Source organism: Pongo pygmaeus, chromosome 23 (assembly GCF_028885625.2).
Source record: "Pongo pygmaeus isolate AG05252 chromosome 23, NHGRI_mPonPyg2-v2.0_pri, whole genome shotgun sequence".
NCBI lineage: Eukaryota > Metazoa > Chordata > Mammalia > Primates > Hominidae > Pongo > Pongo pygmaeus.
The window spans coordinates 32283208-32298615 of NC_085931.1; the positions used below are offsets into that span (position 1 = coordinate 32283208).

A 15408-nucleotide genomic window follows, 5' to 3' on the forward strand; every position below is an offset into this window, starting at 1 on the left:
GGCCTCCAGGAACAGATGATGCTGGAAGCCAGAGTCTGGGGTGAGACTTCTCTGACCCTGTCTGAGCCACTCCCTCTTTGTTGGCCAGAGCTGACCCTGTGTGAGGGCGAAGGGCTCTCAGCTACAGGAACAGTGGTTTATTGACAGGCAGGCCTCCCCAGCCCGGCCACTGCTCCCCGAGGGTCTCGGGCTGTGTGGGCTGGCCTTGGCAGAAGGTGGACAATCCTCTAGGTCCAAGGACGTGGGGGTCACAGAGGTGGGGGCCTTGGGCCCACACATCTGAGGAGAGTTCCCAACAGTTCCCAGCAGCTGTCCCAGGCAGGTATCAGGTTCAGCCCACACCTGAGTGCCCCCACCATTGGCAGGGCTGGGAGGCACCTGACCCTACCTCCAGCAGCTCTGCAAGTGTGGGGTGAAAAAAGGTGAATCTGTGTGAGGATGGGGTTGGTTGCAGCTGTGGTGATGGCCTGGACGGGGGCGGGGGGTGCTGGAGGCTGAGGGTGGGCTGGCGGGTGCTAGGTGGGGCGATAGAAGAGGCTGCCAGTTCGGAGCCGCCTCAAGAGCTCCAGCCACAGCAGCTGCCACTCCCGATGGGCGCCCTTCATGAGGCTGCTATTCTCCAGGGCGTGGCGGGACAAGTAGGGCAGCACCTACAGCCCCGTACTTGTACACAGGGTAGCTGGCCTGGCCTGCATGGGGGCAGATACGCCATGAGGCCCGGGCCCAGCACCGCACCCCATCGCACCAGGGAGGGCCCCATTCACCCAGCAGGAAGCTGATCTGGTCACACATGCCTAGCAGCTGTCCAAAGTACAGTAGGATGCAGGCGCAGCTCCTCCATCCTGTGCAGGTAAAGCCAGGAGCTGAGGGCTAGTTCCAGGACACTGTCCCAGCTCTGACCCTGTCCTGCCACCCCAGGTCCCCCATCTACACTCTCCAGACTTTATCCCCTTTGAGGTGGGGCTGGGGTATGGGCTCTGCCCAGCCCTCTCCCAGTGAGGCCTCTTCCCAGCAGGACTCTGCTGGGCTGCCCTACTCTTCTCCCTGGGGAGGCCTCAGCCCTTAGCCAACAAGGCCCCCCTCCTGCCTTCCCCCACCTCCCTTCTTGGAGGTGCAGCCCTTCCTGGGGCCCTGACCCACCCAGCAGCCTGCCCTACAGGGCAGAGAAGCTCCTCGGCTCTCCTGCCATCCCTTCCTCAAGCCCCTTCAGGGTTCTGTAGTATGACTGGTCTCCGGCCCCTGCCCTCGTCCTCTGTGGGCTGCTCCTCTGCCCCATTCCCACAGCTGCTGTGTCCCACACAGCTGCCACCAGCCCCTGAGTCCTCAGAAGGCAGCTGCTCTGAATCGAGGTGTGTTGCAAATGTCAAATACACACGGGATTTAGGAGACTTTCTAGAAAAATAATGCACAATGCCACGTTGCTTTTCTAAAATCAACTTGAATACAATTTGAAGTAATATTTTGTATATTTTGGGTTAATTAAAATGTATTCTTGAAATTTGTCTTATCTTTTAACGTAGCTACCAAAAAAATTTAAATTACAGATGTGGCTTGCATTATATATCTATTAGCACTGCTCAGACATTGGGGTGGGGCCCTCAACTCTGTCCTGTCTTCACACCACCCCTTATAGGGTCTTACAAAGATTCTTAGGGTTTGAAATATCCATGCAGTGACAGTTCTCAAGTTTCATCTCCAGCTTCCTATATCCAGGTATCCTGACTTAGCTGGTCTGCACAGCACTGGGGCCCCCACCCTGGGGCGAGTTCTGCCTGCTGCTCACGCATCACCCGGGTGACTGGCAAGGCCTGTGCTGTGCTTCCCACTCCCTCCCCGAGGGCCTCACCTCTCTTGTTCTCCACCTGCCCCAGCCCTGGCTCCCAGAGTACCCATCGGCCAGAGGCCCTTTCCCTCCATCCCTGGGCTGGGCTCCAGTGTTGGGACCACCCAGTCTAAAGCAGGCACCCATCTCTGCCACATCTCCCTGGTCTCCATCTTGTGTCTTCCTCAACCCCAGGACATGAACCCGAGAGCCGGGCTGCCACTGCTGGCTGCCCCCTCCCCTGCTGGTGTGCACAGCCTCTGCCAAGTGACTGCGGCTCCTCCCAGCGCAGGACAGTGGCTCACTCCACCCGGCATCTGGGCTTGGCCTCGTGAGGCACTTTGGCCAGCAGGGAGGTACCAAAAGTGACACAAGCAGAGGCTTGCCCTCTCCAGGCCTTCTGGAAGCCTGAGCCCACCACGCGCCCAAACCTGGGCTGGCCTGTGGGATGCTGGACCCGGGATGCAGTCTCCTTTACTGCCCCAGCTGTGAATGAGCTCATTAGGCCCCACCAGCCCCAGATGACAGACGCAAGAGGGACACAGGCACAGCCAGCGGCAGAAGCATCAGCTGAGCCAGCCCACCCCTGGCCTACAGAACATGCCACTGTTCCAGCCTCTAAGTTTGGGGCTGGTTTGTTCCTTGGCCAAAGCCAACTCGGGTTGTTTGAGGGTGGGTGGTGTGGCAGTCTGGGCCCAGCATAGGACACAGCAGCTGCCATAGTCTAGAACCACTTACCCAGGGGAGGGGACCCCAGCTCCCCAGAGCTCCCCAGCCACCCACAGCAGGGGCACAGAGCTGAAGCCTGCAGGGGTCCAGCCTCCCAGGCAGGGATGTGAGCATGGTATTGGGGGAGCCTGGCACAGGGCCCTTGGGGCCATGAGGAGAGAGCCCGGCTGCCACTCAGGGGAGGGGGAAGCTGTGTCCAGTGGGGAAGCCACTGCCACAGCAAGATAGTAGGGACAGACAGGTGTCGGGGGGGAAGCTGGAGAGAGGAAGCCCTGCTGAGGCCAGGCTGTCCTTTTGGAGTTGGATGGTGATGTGTCTAGTCAGGCTGTGAGTCCACCAGCATTGAGAGTCCACCCAGAGGCTGAGAGTCCTGATTACAAGCTGAGAGGACCCCCCACCAGCTCCCGAGTGCTGGGCACTGCTGACCACCAGGCCTGTGTGTGGAGAAAGTGAGTCTGTCTCATCACCGACACACCTATGACAATTAGTAGAGGGTCAGGGCACAAAAACAGGTGTGCTGCAATTTCAGGCATGAAAAAGCAGCAGCATCATGAACAAAGGCCGAATGTGGACATCACTGCATGATTTCAGAGCCGTGAGTCAGCTCCCCGAGCAGCACCAGGACGTGTCTTGTTGGCTGCAGCCCCGGCCCCAAGCCTGGCCCTGTGGCTTCATAGCTCCTTGGGGAGCCCCCTCGTGCCACAAGCCCTGGATCTGGGGCACCCTGCCCTGCTGAGTGGAGCCCCTGCTCAGCTCCTAGGAAGGCAAGAGCCAGCGAGGCCACTGCCCAGGCCCCCGAGGGTTCTAGGGGGTCCCATCCCTGGGAAGGCGGAATCTGGGAGGGGAGGGGGACCTAGGACCCCATTGTGTGCATAGCTTGGGCTAAGGCATGAGATAAGACCAGGGTGACAGTACAGGAGTATCCAAGAACTGACTTCACCTAACTTCTGCATTTGACTTGTTAGAATTCTACCGAAGTTGTGCTCCATGGGACAAATGTTTAAAGAGAAAACAAACTGTTACATTCCAGATGTAGTTAAAATGTTAAGGGCGTATTAATGAGGCAGCGCTGTGGAGGCCTCCTGAGGGACTGGGCTCCAACACTGCCTTTGTACCTTTCAGGAGCCATCTGAATACTCTAATGAAATTTAGTTTTTTAATTGTGAAGTTTAATAAGTCAGATGTTAATTTTTAAAAGGCTGGGTACAGTGGCTGATGCTTGTAATCCCAGCACTTTGAGAGGGCAAGAAGGGAGGATCATTTGAGGCCAGGAGTTTGAGACCAGCCTGGCCAGCATGGTGAAACCCTGTCTCTGCTAAAAATACAAAACATTAGCCAGGCGTGGTGGCACATGCCTGTAATCCCAGCTACTTGGGAGGCTGAGGCATGAAGAATTGCTTGAACTTGGGAAGCAGAGGTTGCAGTGAGCCGAGACCACGCCACTGCACTCCAGCATAGGTGACAGAGCGAGATTCTATCTAAAAAAAAAAAAGTCAATTTTAAAAACCAACGTAACTGCAAAGAGCCGTTGTGCTCTCACAGTCCAATGTCCAGAGCGCCACCGGGCCTGGCCCTGCGGCACTGAAGCCGCCCTCCAGCTCATTTCACCAACCTTTCCCCACAAATGCCCGACTACCCAGCAGGTCGCTCTGCCCACCCTGAGCTCTGTGCTGCTGCCACCTCTCCCCAACCGGAGGAGACAACGGCTCGGGGTGGGGTTTCGGTGCGGGGTGGGGCACACCTACCTGTGCAGAGCGAAGCGCACTGTGTCCTCGTTGTGGGAGGCCACCATCACCTTGGCCTTGGCGTTGTGCTTCAGCTCCTCCAGCACGTAGTCCAGGCACCTGTGGAGAGTGCCACGTGAGCCCAGTTCCAGGCCTGTGGCCGCCTGCACCTCTCATTACCAGCTGCACAGAGAGGAGGCTGAGGGCAGACCCAGAGCCATCCAGTGAGCTGGTTCTTTCCAAGAGTATCCACAGGATCAGGAGGAACAGGAGCAGCATCTGCCCCTCCCAGCACCTCATGAAAAAGAAAGACCAACAACCAAGAAAAAGCGATGTCTGGGACCAGACAATTCACGCAGAACCAGCTGGGGCGCAGCGTCCCTGCATCAAACGTGCCGTGACTCTGGGGACCAGCCCAAACATGCCCATGAGCCTCATGACAGACACAGCTTTCCTTCTGGGGAGGGATCGTACAGTGCACCCCTGGCCCTGCAAGGAAATAAAAGGGAAGCAGGTCCCTGTAGGGCACAGTGGGAGTGGGCATCCCAGTGCACCAGGAAGCCCGAGCAGTACGGCCCTCCTGCAGCGAGGACACTCGGCAGGCTTGATCATGCGCACGTTCTCTCTGACCCAGCAATTCCATTTCCAGCAACCTAGGACAGCTGCATCCTCACATAACAAAACCCCTGACGGCCCGTGTGTACCACAGAGGGTGACAGTATGTCCAGCGAGTCCCTGTTACAAGAACCAGACTGAAAACCAATAAGATCAAAGATGCTGGACACATAGCCCCGGGCACCCCATGCTGGCTGTTAACAGCACCACTCTGCAAGCCCACACAAGGGGACCCAGATGGAACGCGAGATGAAAAACACATTGGGCAGAGGACACGCTACAACGCAAACAACAGCGGAGACGTGTGCGCAGTGGCACGACATGCACAGCGGCTGCAGGAGGGGAGCTGGAGCCAACCAGGAGGCACTTGGGGTCTCTCTGAATTTGCAGCATGCACACACGCCTCCAAGAGGAAAAGCCATGGTTGGCCAGCCTGTGCTACATGAAAAGATCACCAAGAAACTAGAGCAGTAAAAGCAGGTGCAGAACAGCTGATGGGCGATCCCACTGTGTGAAGTGAAGAGCAAACAGGCTGACCCTGCAGGGTGGGGAGGACCGGGTGCTCGTGCACATCTCTGGATCTAAGTGTCTGCAGGAGCCGGCTCAGGGAACTGTGGCCAATTTTGCTTTGTTCAACAGGCTTTTCTATATTTATAAAAGAATAACCTTAGTGTTTTTGAAAAAGTAACACATGACACAAAAGCTGAGGAAATACCAGTTCTGACCTGGGGACACACATGGCTGACAGGGTCAGTCTCCAAGCCTCTCCCTCAGGCCTGGTTTCTTGGCGCCCTGCCCTGGGAAGATGGAGGGGTGGGAGAGCTGCGCACCTGTGGTACATGGCGTTGGTGGCCTCGTACGTGGGGTTGATGAGGTCCTCATAGCCGATCTCTGCTGCACGGGCTCGCTCCTGGGCCAGGTATGCACCCCGCACCAGCTTGGCCCCAAAACACCAGCCCTCACAGTGAGCCAGCTCCACATCCAGGGTCACATTGTCATAGGCATCCTGTGGAGCCAGGGCCAAAAGTCACAGGGAGCCTGGGCAAGCACAAGTGACAGCAGGATGGGGCCTTCCTGGGCCCAGGTGCCGTCACCAGGGCTGGGCAGCAGCTACCTGGGGAGGTGCAGCTCAGAGCACCTGGAGCAGGTGTGGGTGAGGATGGTTCTCCGACCTTTGTCTCCAAGGAGCAATGGCAGTGGGGACGTCTGCAGCTTCCTCTGTGGCCTGTGGACAGCCCTATGGGGGCAGCCCAGGCGCCAGCAGCCATCATGTGCTCCAGACTCCCAGGCCGACGGGGAGGGGTGCGTACTGCATGCTCCTGCCTGGACCCCTCCCCATGCCACCCTGTGTCTTCTGGGCACCCGGCTCACCCCTGAGAGCTCTGGACCTGCTAACATCCCTGAGCAGTTTGGGGCCACAGGCTAGGGTGGGCTCCCTGAATACATGTCTTTCTGGGGAGGGCCCAAAGCTTTCATGAGGTTCTTAGGGGCACTGAACTGAAAACACGCTGGAGGAAATGGTCATGTGACGCCTTCCAAGTTTGGGGTGTCGGGTACATCTAGTGGACCCTCATAAAGATCGTTGTCTTCCTCCTGCTCCTTAGACACTCTTGGCTAGTTCCGAGAACCAGAGGAGAGGCTGCGGGCAGCAGGCCTTTCTTGCTACTCTGAGGCAGTAACCCTGGCCTCGGCCTCCTCTGCAGGCCTGGCTGTGGCCACCACCTAAGGGGCTCTTTCCTGGACCCTGGGGCCTACCCTGGGTGAGCTGTGCTGTAGAAGACCCCAACAACCCCTTGGGGGCACGGCCCACTCCCTCCTCCATCCCGTGAGCTCCCTGGTGGGTGCTGAGTATAAAACCAGGCAAATGCCAGGAAGCTCAGATGAGAGGAGCCCCTCCTATGGGGTCTCCAAGCCCCAAGGCAGGCAGGGAGGGGCTGAGCGGGGAGCTTGCCTTGAGGTAGCACTGGTATGTGTTGAAGATGAGCGCCTTCTCCACATTGAACTTCCGCTGCATCTCCAGCGTCAGGCGGCTGATGGCCGGCTGGAAGTAGGTCTGCTCGGCATCCACCATCAGCCGCACGCCCATCTCTGTGGCTTTCTGAGAGGCGCAGGGGGTGGGGGAGTGGGAGCAACTATTGCTCAAGTGAGGCAGGTGCCCTCTTCTGCACGAGTCCCAGGTCCCCAAGGCCCCAGCCCTCTGCCCAAGCGGGACAGCTCACCTTGGCCAGGACATCCATCCGCTGTAGCATCCTCGTCATCTGTAGCTCCTCCTCCTCCTCGGTGAACCGGGACAGCAGGGGCTCCAGCTGTCCTGTCTGGGGGTGCAGCACGTGGTCAGGCCACAGTGAGGGCTGGAAAGTGCCACCCTGAGGCCCAGGCTAAATCTCTCTCAGTGTTCCCAGCCCACGGGAATCCTCTCATCCAGGGCCGGGAGGGAGGGCCACCTGGACACAGCAGCACAGTGCCCCGGAACCTCCAATGCAGCCAGTGCACTGTCCTACGTGGGGCCTGGGGGTACCATGAAGGAGCTCAGTGCCCATGTCAGTGGGCCCCAGGCTCAGTCCAGGCCTGCACCCCAAAGTGTGTACTCTAACAGCCTCCCCAGTTCTCACAGAGGCCCCACTGTTGTGGGAGGGCCCCCTGCAGCTCCCACGTGACACTGAGGAAATGAACACTGACCACCCAATCGTCAAACAGAGCAGGAAGAGGGCCCAGGAGGAAGAACCCCTGGCTACAGGCAGACAGGGTGGTCCTGCAGCACATGCTGACACGTAGCCAGGGACCAGGGCAACCGCCAGGATGAGGCCTTCAAGGAGCTGGTGCTCAGAGGCCATGGGGACCCATCCCACAGGGCCTTCCACTCACCCCTTTGCTGGCCCCAGCAGCCTTGCCTCACTGGGCACAAACAGTACCGCTCTATCCCTTGCTACACCGCGCTAAAGTCTCCAACAGTTGGTGACCTTGGTGCACAGCCACACTGTACACACTGCACCCCGAGGCTCTGGGTCGGGGGCTCTAAGTTTGAGGCTGGGCCCTTAGTGAACTGGGGCTAGATGTGTCATGGAAAGCTGCCTCTGCAGGATGTTTTCTGAAGGTGCTTCTGTTCTTTCTTCGAATCCCAGTTTAGGTTGTGGTTTCAAGCAGTCTGCCAGGTCCTGGGCCCCCCTCCCACAGGCAGATGAGTCTCATTCCTCTGCCCGCTGTATACAGGCTGGCCTGGTGACATGCTTCTAACAGAACTTAGCAGAAAAGACACCGTGTGACTTCTGAGGCGAGGCAGGAAAAGGTCACCCAGCTTCTGCCTGGCTCTCACGTCTCAGGGGACACTGGCCCTTAGAGCCCAGCTGCCATGTTGGGAAAAAGCCCAAGCCACGGCCAGCACCAACTCCCAGACATGTGAGTGGGCGCCTCCCCCAGGTCCCAGTGCCACCACTCTGTGAGTACCCAGGAGACCCCAAGGGAGGACTGCCCAACGGAGCCCTGTCAACCCCAGAACCATGAGGCAGAAGCAGAGTGGCTGCTGCCGTTTCAGGCCTCTGAAGTTTGGGGTGGCCTGATGCACAAGACAGATGACTTGGGGAAGGCCCCCAGACCCCCTCTCCTTGTGGCATCTTAAGGCTCCGCGTGGGTCTCTGTCCTACCAAGCACGCTGTGGACACTAGTGGGTTTGTCTTCTTCCCCCTGGACCACAGGGGGTCTGTGGGGCCATAGTGTGCAGTGATCTTGGTCATGTTAAGTTCCCAGGGTGGGCAACAAGAGACACACGTGGCAGGCTGAATTCCCTTCTTAGCCCAGCGCCCCGCTGAGCTGGGCCTCACTGAGGAGCGGGGGTGTTACCTGTGCGTTGGGGACCACCAGGTGCTTGGAGAGCTTGGTCCTGCTGTCGATGAGGCTGCTCCAGTCCAGCAGGTCCACGGTGCTGAGGGAGGAGGCGCATCAGCAGAGGGGGTGACCCCACCTGTGGGTGCTAGGGTCGGGTGGGGGATCCAGGCCCAAACCTGTCTGTTCACCAACCACCACAAAACCCACCTAGGTGTTCAGTTTTAAAAGACAGAGAAGGCTGAGGCAGGAGAATGGCGTGAACCCAGGAGGCGGAGCTTGCAGTGAGCAGAGATCACGCCACTGCACTCCAGCCTGGGCGACAGAGCGAGACTCCATCTCAGAAAAAAAAAAAGACAGAGGAAATGTAAATATTGTTCTCTGTTTAAAAATTTAAAACCAGTGGCGCGCAGTGGCTCAAACTTGTAATCCCAGCACTTTGGGAGGCTAAGGTGGGCGGGTAACTTGAGCCCAGGGGTTTGAAACCAGCCTGGGCAACATGGTGAGACCTGGTCTCTATACAAGATAAATTAATTTAAAAAATTTAAAACCAGAACGCAAACAGTCCTGTATCTAGGCGGCTCTGAAAACACTAAGTACCCTAGGGCTGTTTTGGGCTTGTGGAGGGGCCGAGCACAGGCAGCCAGGCAGGAGGCGGACACAGCTCCGGGGGGCCAGGGAGGACACAGTGGGCAAGGGGATGGTTCACTACTGCACCACCCCAGTTACCTCCCCACTTCAACTGGAGGCTGCTGATGACCTCGGTCCCAGCCCCTGGCTCCAAGGATGGGGCGTGGGGCTCTGATCCTTCACCTGCCAGCACGGACTCCAGGGAGGGCTGAGAGTGCCACCTTTGCTCTGGACCCAGATAATTCTATAAAGAGCCCTCTATGGGGTCTGTGCTAGCCCTATGTCTACCCTGCCCAGCCCAGCCCCAGCCTCAGGGACTCCTGAGGCCATCAAGTCCTGCTGTGTGAAAAGCAGTTCCTTCAGCACTGTCATCCCAAGGCCCACCCTCTCAGGCAGGGCAGCCAGGACTGGGAGACGCCGCTGGGGCTTGGCTGGAACCATGGCTGATGCTTGTGTTCTCTCAGCCTGGGGGCTGCTCTCACCCAGACACTCCCAGGGTCTCCGCCGTGAACCAGTCCTCAATCTCAGCCCTGAATGTGATGCCCATCTTTGCAACATTTTCTTTGAGAAGTGAGAAGGCCTGGATCAGCCCCATTCACTCACATTTTATCCTTCCCCCCATCCACTGGCCTCTGGTGCTGTTTCTGGCTTTATTACGTCGTTAGTAAGAACAGGATCCATTTCTGGTTTGTTTCTACTGCATAGACAGGTCTATTCCCACCCCGCTGCTGATGCACGCCCACGCCCTGCAGGGCTGGGTCCCCAGCCCTCCCACCAGCATCTCCCGCCAGCATCTCCCCTCTCTGTTCAGAGTCCCTTCGACCTCCTCCTCCCCGCCAGGCCAACCCCAGCAGCTGCGGAGTGAGCCACATGCCCTGGATGAGTTCCCAAAACCACCTCAGGCCACTGCCCACCATGCCCCCTGTGCGCCCCCATGGTGCCCACCCCCTCACAAGCCACGGGAGTGGGGAAGGGGAAGCCTGCCCCACCTGCAGCACTGCCACCTCCAGCTTGGTGTCCATGCCTGGCCAGCCCACAGCAGGCTCCTGACCCCACCCCACCCGCCCATGAAGTCCTCACACATGGCGCTCTGGAGGCCCTGCCTCGGTTTCCTCCCCTGTGCCACCAGCACCATAGGCTGATCACACGTGGGTCACAGGACCCAGAAACACCAAGCGTGGCTAAGACAGAGACACCCCAGCGAGGCCCCCTTGCTCAGGCCTCTGCCCCAGAGCCAGGGTCTCTCAGGAACCTCTGATGCAAGCGCAGGCTCCTGCCCCTGCACAGGCAGCCCGCAGTCCCACCCTGTCCTCCAGGCCAGCCCTCCTGCAGCATTCTTGCCCCTGACACTTCTTTCCAAGCAACAACCAGAAATGTTACTTTAAAGTGAAAGCAGATCTTACCATCTCATCTTGTTTAATGCCACCCCAATGCAGGGTCTTCCCCTTCCATCTGCCCTAGGAGAACACGCAATGGGTGAGAAGATGCCCCTCACCCTGATGGCCCAGCATTCAGCTGGCCACTCTGACCCCCAGCCCCCGTCAGGAGGCGGCTTCCAAGCACTGCTCAGAAGGGCCAGGTGCAGTGGTATGCGCCTATAATCCCAGCACTTTGGGAGGCCAAAGTGGAAGGTTCGCTTGAGGTCAGGAGTTTGAGACCAGCCTGGGCAACATGGTGAAACACCATCTCTACAAAAAATATGAAAATTAGCTGGGTATGGTAGTGTGCGCCTGTAATCCCAGCACTTTGGGAGGCCAAGGTGGAGGGATCACTTGAGGGATCACTTGAGCCCAGGAGTTCCAGGCCAACCAGGGCAACATAGTGAGACCTCATCTTTTTTTTTTTTTTTTTGAGACGGAGTCTCACTCTGTCACCCAGGCCGGAGTGCAGTGGAGTGATCTCAGCTCACTGCAACCTCCGCCTCCCGGGTTCAAGCAATTCTCCTGTCTCAGCCTCCCGAGTAGCTGGGATTACAGGCACCTGGCACCATGCCTGCTAATGTTTTATATTTTAGTAGAGATGGGATTTCACCGTGTTGCCTGGGCTGGTCTTGAACTCCTGAGTTCAGACAATCCACCAGCCTCAGCCTCCCAAAGTCCTGGAATTACAGGCACAAGCCACCACGCCCAACCGTGAGACCTCCTCTTTACAAAAATTAAAAAAAAAAAAAAAAAACTTGGCCAGGTGTGGCAGCGTGCACCTGTAGACCCAGCTACTCAAGAGGCTGAGGTGGGAGGATGGCTTGAGCTCAGGAGGTCTAGGCTGCAGTAAGCTATGATCACACCACTGCACTCCAGCATGGGTAACAGAGCAAGACCCAGTCTCATTTGAAACAAACAAAAACATAAATAGGCCTGGGACCCGCTGCCCCGACGGAGGGCTGCTGGGGCCAGCACTGGGCTGTGCAGGGTCGGGTGTTTCTAACACTGAAGGACACTGGGCCTTAGTGACCTCTGGCTTCTCTAGCCCCAGAGCCCTACTCCCCCTATCTCTGGCCCTCGGCCCCCAGAGGCTGTGTCAGGGAGGGATTCCCAGGCAGAAGATGCGGCACCAGCTCCCTGGGCACAGTGGCTCACGCCTGTAATCCCAGCACTTTGGGAGGCCAAGGTGGGCAGATCACGAGGTCAAGAGATTGAGACCATCCTGGCCAACATGATGAAACCCTGCCTCTACTAAAAATACAAAAATTAGCTGGGTGTGGTGGCGCATGCCTGTAATCCCAGCTACTCGGGAGGCTGAGGCAGGAGAATCGCTTGAACCAGGGAGGTGGAGGTCGCAGTGAGCAGAGATCACACCACTGCACTCCAGCCTGGTGACAGAGCGAGATTCCATAAAAAAAAAAAAAAAAAGTAAAAGTAAAAGAAAAAGAAAGACAGAAGGAAGGAAAGAAAAGAAAAGAAAAAAAGAAAAAAGAAAGCTGACCTGGTGCCTTCCTAGCCCCCACTCCATCCCGGCCACAAGGTGGGCGTGGCTTCTGCATGGCTAGTCTCTGCCCCACTCAGCTGCCACCTAGGATGCCCGTCCTTGCCCTGTGGCTGGCCACTCCCTCCCCTGGCATTCCTGCCCTGCTGCCTTCTCCTCCTCCTATTGCAGCACCACCAGCACTGGCTGCTCTTTTGGGATGCCCCTTAGATGTGGGCACTCCCCAAAGCCTCCACATCACTGTCCCTCCCCTTGCCACTTCCTCTACCTGGGATGTCCCTTCTCGCCCTCCTGTCTCCTTGGTCTGGGCTCTCTATGGCCACAACTTGACCTTAAGGCATCCTTGTGTGCACAAGCACAGCAATGGCCTCCCAGAGCCCTCGGGAACATCTGTCCAGTTCAGCTCCTTCTTCCTCCACCATCCTCTGCACTCCCACCACCACTGGTCCTAGGCTGACCTTGGCGCTCCCCATGGGATTCGGGCCAACAGCATCTGACTCTGATTTCGTGGACCTCTGCCTTCACTTCGCACCCGCCGAGGCCTCACCTAACCTCAAGTGTGGCTCGGTGCTTCTCATCTCACACCGTCCCCTGCCTTCCCCCGCCTTCTGGTGAGGTCAGGGGCGCAGCCCCTGTACAGTCTCACCTGAGAAATCAACACCACCAGACCCCCCGGCGCCAACAAACGGAACCTTGCAAACTCTTCCCAGGGTCACCTGGAGATAACCGTCATCTCTAGTACTCCTAGGCTGATGCGGCTAAAACAGTGTTCTGCTTGTTGCCCTCCACCACCACCACCAAAAGCCCTGACACTTTTTAAAGTTACCAGGGGTGAGTTCAAAGCTGGGCATTTGAGGGGGCTTCCCATTTTTCCCCAACAGTGTGCTCAGAGTGGCCGTGTCTGGGAAGCGGCTGGGTCCCGGGGTTTGAACTCTGGGGTCCCAGACTATGAGCCCTACACCAGGCTTCTCTTGTGTCAACATGAAGAATACTCCATTTTAAATTCCAAGTGATAACTCTGTATTCCCACAAGTGGTATGTATCGTAAATATTAAAACGACCATTGTTTTTAGTTGGTAGACATCGACAAGTAGGAAAATTCGCGATATCGGAAAGGGACTGCAGGAAACGCCTCCCTTCCTGGCTTCCCTTGCTGCAGGAGATGCTTGGGAGGCAACCGTTTCACGCCAGGAAGCTCCGTAAAGGCTCCCGGGACAGGCAGAAGCCCCGCGCCCCTGCCTGCACCCCGCGCACCTGCTCGTGGCGACCCAGCAGCGTTGGCCAGGCGCACAAGCGCAGCACCAGCAGGCTGCGCGCCAGCTACCAGCTTCGCCGGCTCCGGTGCGCCTCCTGCGCGTTGCCGAAGTCCACAGCGGGCACCAGCGGCCGCACTGCCCTGGCCGACCCACATCCTGGCACGGCCCCTGGGCCCGCGGCGGGGTGCTCGCGGGCGGCCGGCGCCATGGACAGCGGGGCGAAGCGGGGAATGTACAGGCGCAGCGCGGGAAAGACGCGCCTCAGAGCCACGGCGAGACACGGGTACCCGCCCGGGCTGCTTAAGTATGCGCTGTTGGTCCCGTCCCGCCCCGCCCCGGATGCCCCCTAGCTGCGCTCTCTCCTCAGGAGTCCCACGCTCCGAGCCGCGCCCACTCCTCGGGAGACACCGCCCCATCCCAGAGGCCCCGCCCCTCCCTAGCATCTGCACCCGCTCCTCCTGAGGCCCCGCCCCGCTGTAGGGCCCACGCCTTCTCCACGTGAGTCCCTCGCCCCGCGCTCCAAGCAGCGCCCTTTCCTCAGCAGACGCCGGTCCACCCTACGACCCCAGCTCTCACCTCTGGAGAACCCATCCCGAAGTCCCAACCCCACCCCTGAGGCCCCGCCCCAACCCAAGCCCCGGCCGGCTCCGGTGGTCAGACTCCAGAAGACCAGCGCTTCTTCCTCAAGGGTTCCGGCACGCCCCAGGACCCACCGCCCTTTCTCCTCTTGAGGCCGCGCGCGCTCCTCGGGAGGACCCGACCCGCCTTCCCAGCCGCGCCCCCTCCTCGGGAGGACCGGCTCCGCTCCTCCGCTCCTCCGCTCCGTGGGAAGCCCTGCCTCACACTCCCAGCCTCTCCCTCTCCTCGGAAGGCCCCGCCCCGCGCTCCCAGCCGCGCCCTCTCCTCGGGAGGTTCCGCCCCGCGCGCAGCAGACCTCTGTGCGTCCACAGCAGGCCCCGCCCACCGGGCCGCGCCCCGCGCGCCGCAGCGGGGCCTTGGCAGGCCGTGGCCACACCCCCGCGAGGGACCCGGTCCCTGGGGCTACCCACCCCGAGCTCCGCCTTCCTCACAGGAGACCCGCCCCGTTGGGAGCGGGACCCCTGACCAGGCTTGCGGTCTCCCCACCACACCAGGTTTCCCGGGTCCCCAGGCCAGCCAGGTGGGTCCGGATCCCGCCGATCAGCGCAGCCGCACACCTGGGTTCCTCCCTGGTCCTTGAGCCGCGTGGACCCACAGCTGAGGCCGGATCGGCCGAGAATCCAGCCCTCAAAGTGGGTCCGCTTCTCCTCTGGTCTAAATGGGCGTATGGGAAGCCGTCCTCTGCCTCCCACCCCTCAGGCCTCTTAGGGGCTTGCCCCGCGCTCCTCTCCTGTCCTCCCAGTCCCACCGCCCACCCAAGGGCAAGCGCGGACCACTAGGCCCCCTCGGAACCTGTGCAGCCCTGTGGTTCTTCCCTTCCCTGCCGCCCCACGAGAGTCCGCTGGCCGCACCGCCTCCCCTGCAGGCCCGGCCTAAGTGCCGCCCGCCCGTGGGCCGCCTCTAGAGCACCTACTCTCTCGCGGCCCCTTTGCCTGAATGCCCCTCCCAGATGTCACTTTCTTGGTGGAACCGCCCCTGACGGCCTGCCATAGTGCACCCCTCCCCATCGCTCACCGCTGGGCGCCTCATCACCTCACGACATTCTCGCACCCCACAGACGCTGGGGTCTGGCTCCAGCCTCCTCCCACCTCACCCACCTGCTTCTCCCTGTGCTCCTTGCATCTGCTAGAAAGAACAGGAGGTACTTTGCACTCCCTGACCTGTTCTGCAATGTTGAAATTTGAGGCTGAATAATTTCCTTGTGGGAGCTGCCCTGTGCATTGCAGGTTGTGTATCAGCATCCCTGGCCTCC

The 15408-nt window shown here is 59.2% G+C and overlaps 1 protein-coding gene across 1 annotated transcript; it reads right to left on the reverse strand.

The window, feature by feature from the left end:
- Positions 1–3710: 3710 nt before the first annotated feature.
- LOC129022879 (proline dehydrogenase 1, mitochondrial-like) lies at positions 3711–13870 on the reverse strand. Its single transcript, XM_054469147.2, has 8 exons — positions 13516–13870; positions 10743–10791; positions 8728–8809; positions 7110–7205; positions 6842–6988; positions 5721–5896; positions 4297–4395; positions 3711–4029 (listed from the first exon to the last, which is right to left on the reverse strand). The coding sequence occupies exons 1-8, from the start codon at positions 13670–13672 to the stop codon at positions 4026–4028; spliced, it is 810 nt and encodes a 269-aa protein (XP_054325122.2). The 5' UTR covers positions 13673–13870; the 3' UTR covers positions 3711–4025.
- Positions 13871–15408: the final 1538 nt, after the last annotated feature.

Excerpts from the sequence above, each read along its gene's own strand:
- LOC129022879 (XM_054469147.2), bottom strand. The coding sequence starts at position 13,672 with ATGTGGGTCGGCCAGGGCAGTGCGGCCGCTGGTGCCCGCTGTGGACTT. Across the intron at positions 10,792-13,515 it reads TGCTGGGTCGCCACGAGCAG|ATGGAAGGGGAAGACCCTGC; the intron begins GTGCGCGGGGTG and ends CTCCTAGGGCAG. Across the intron at positions 7,206-8,727 it reads TGGTGGTCCCCAACGCACAG|ACAGGACAGCTGGAGCCCCT; the intron begins GTAACACCCCCG and ends CTGCACCCCCAG.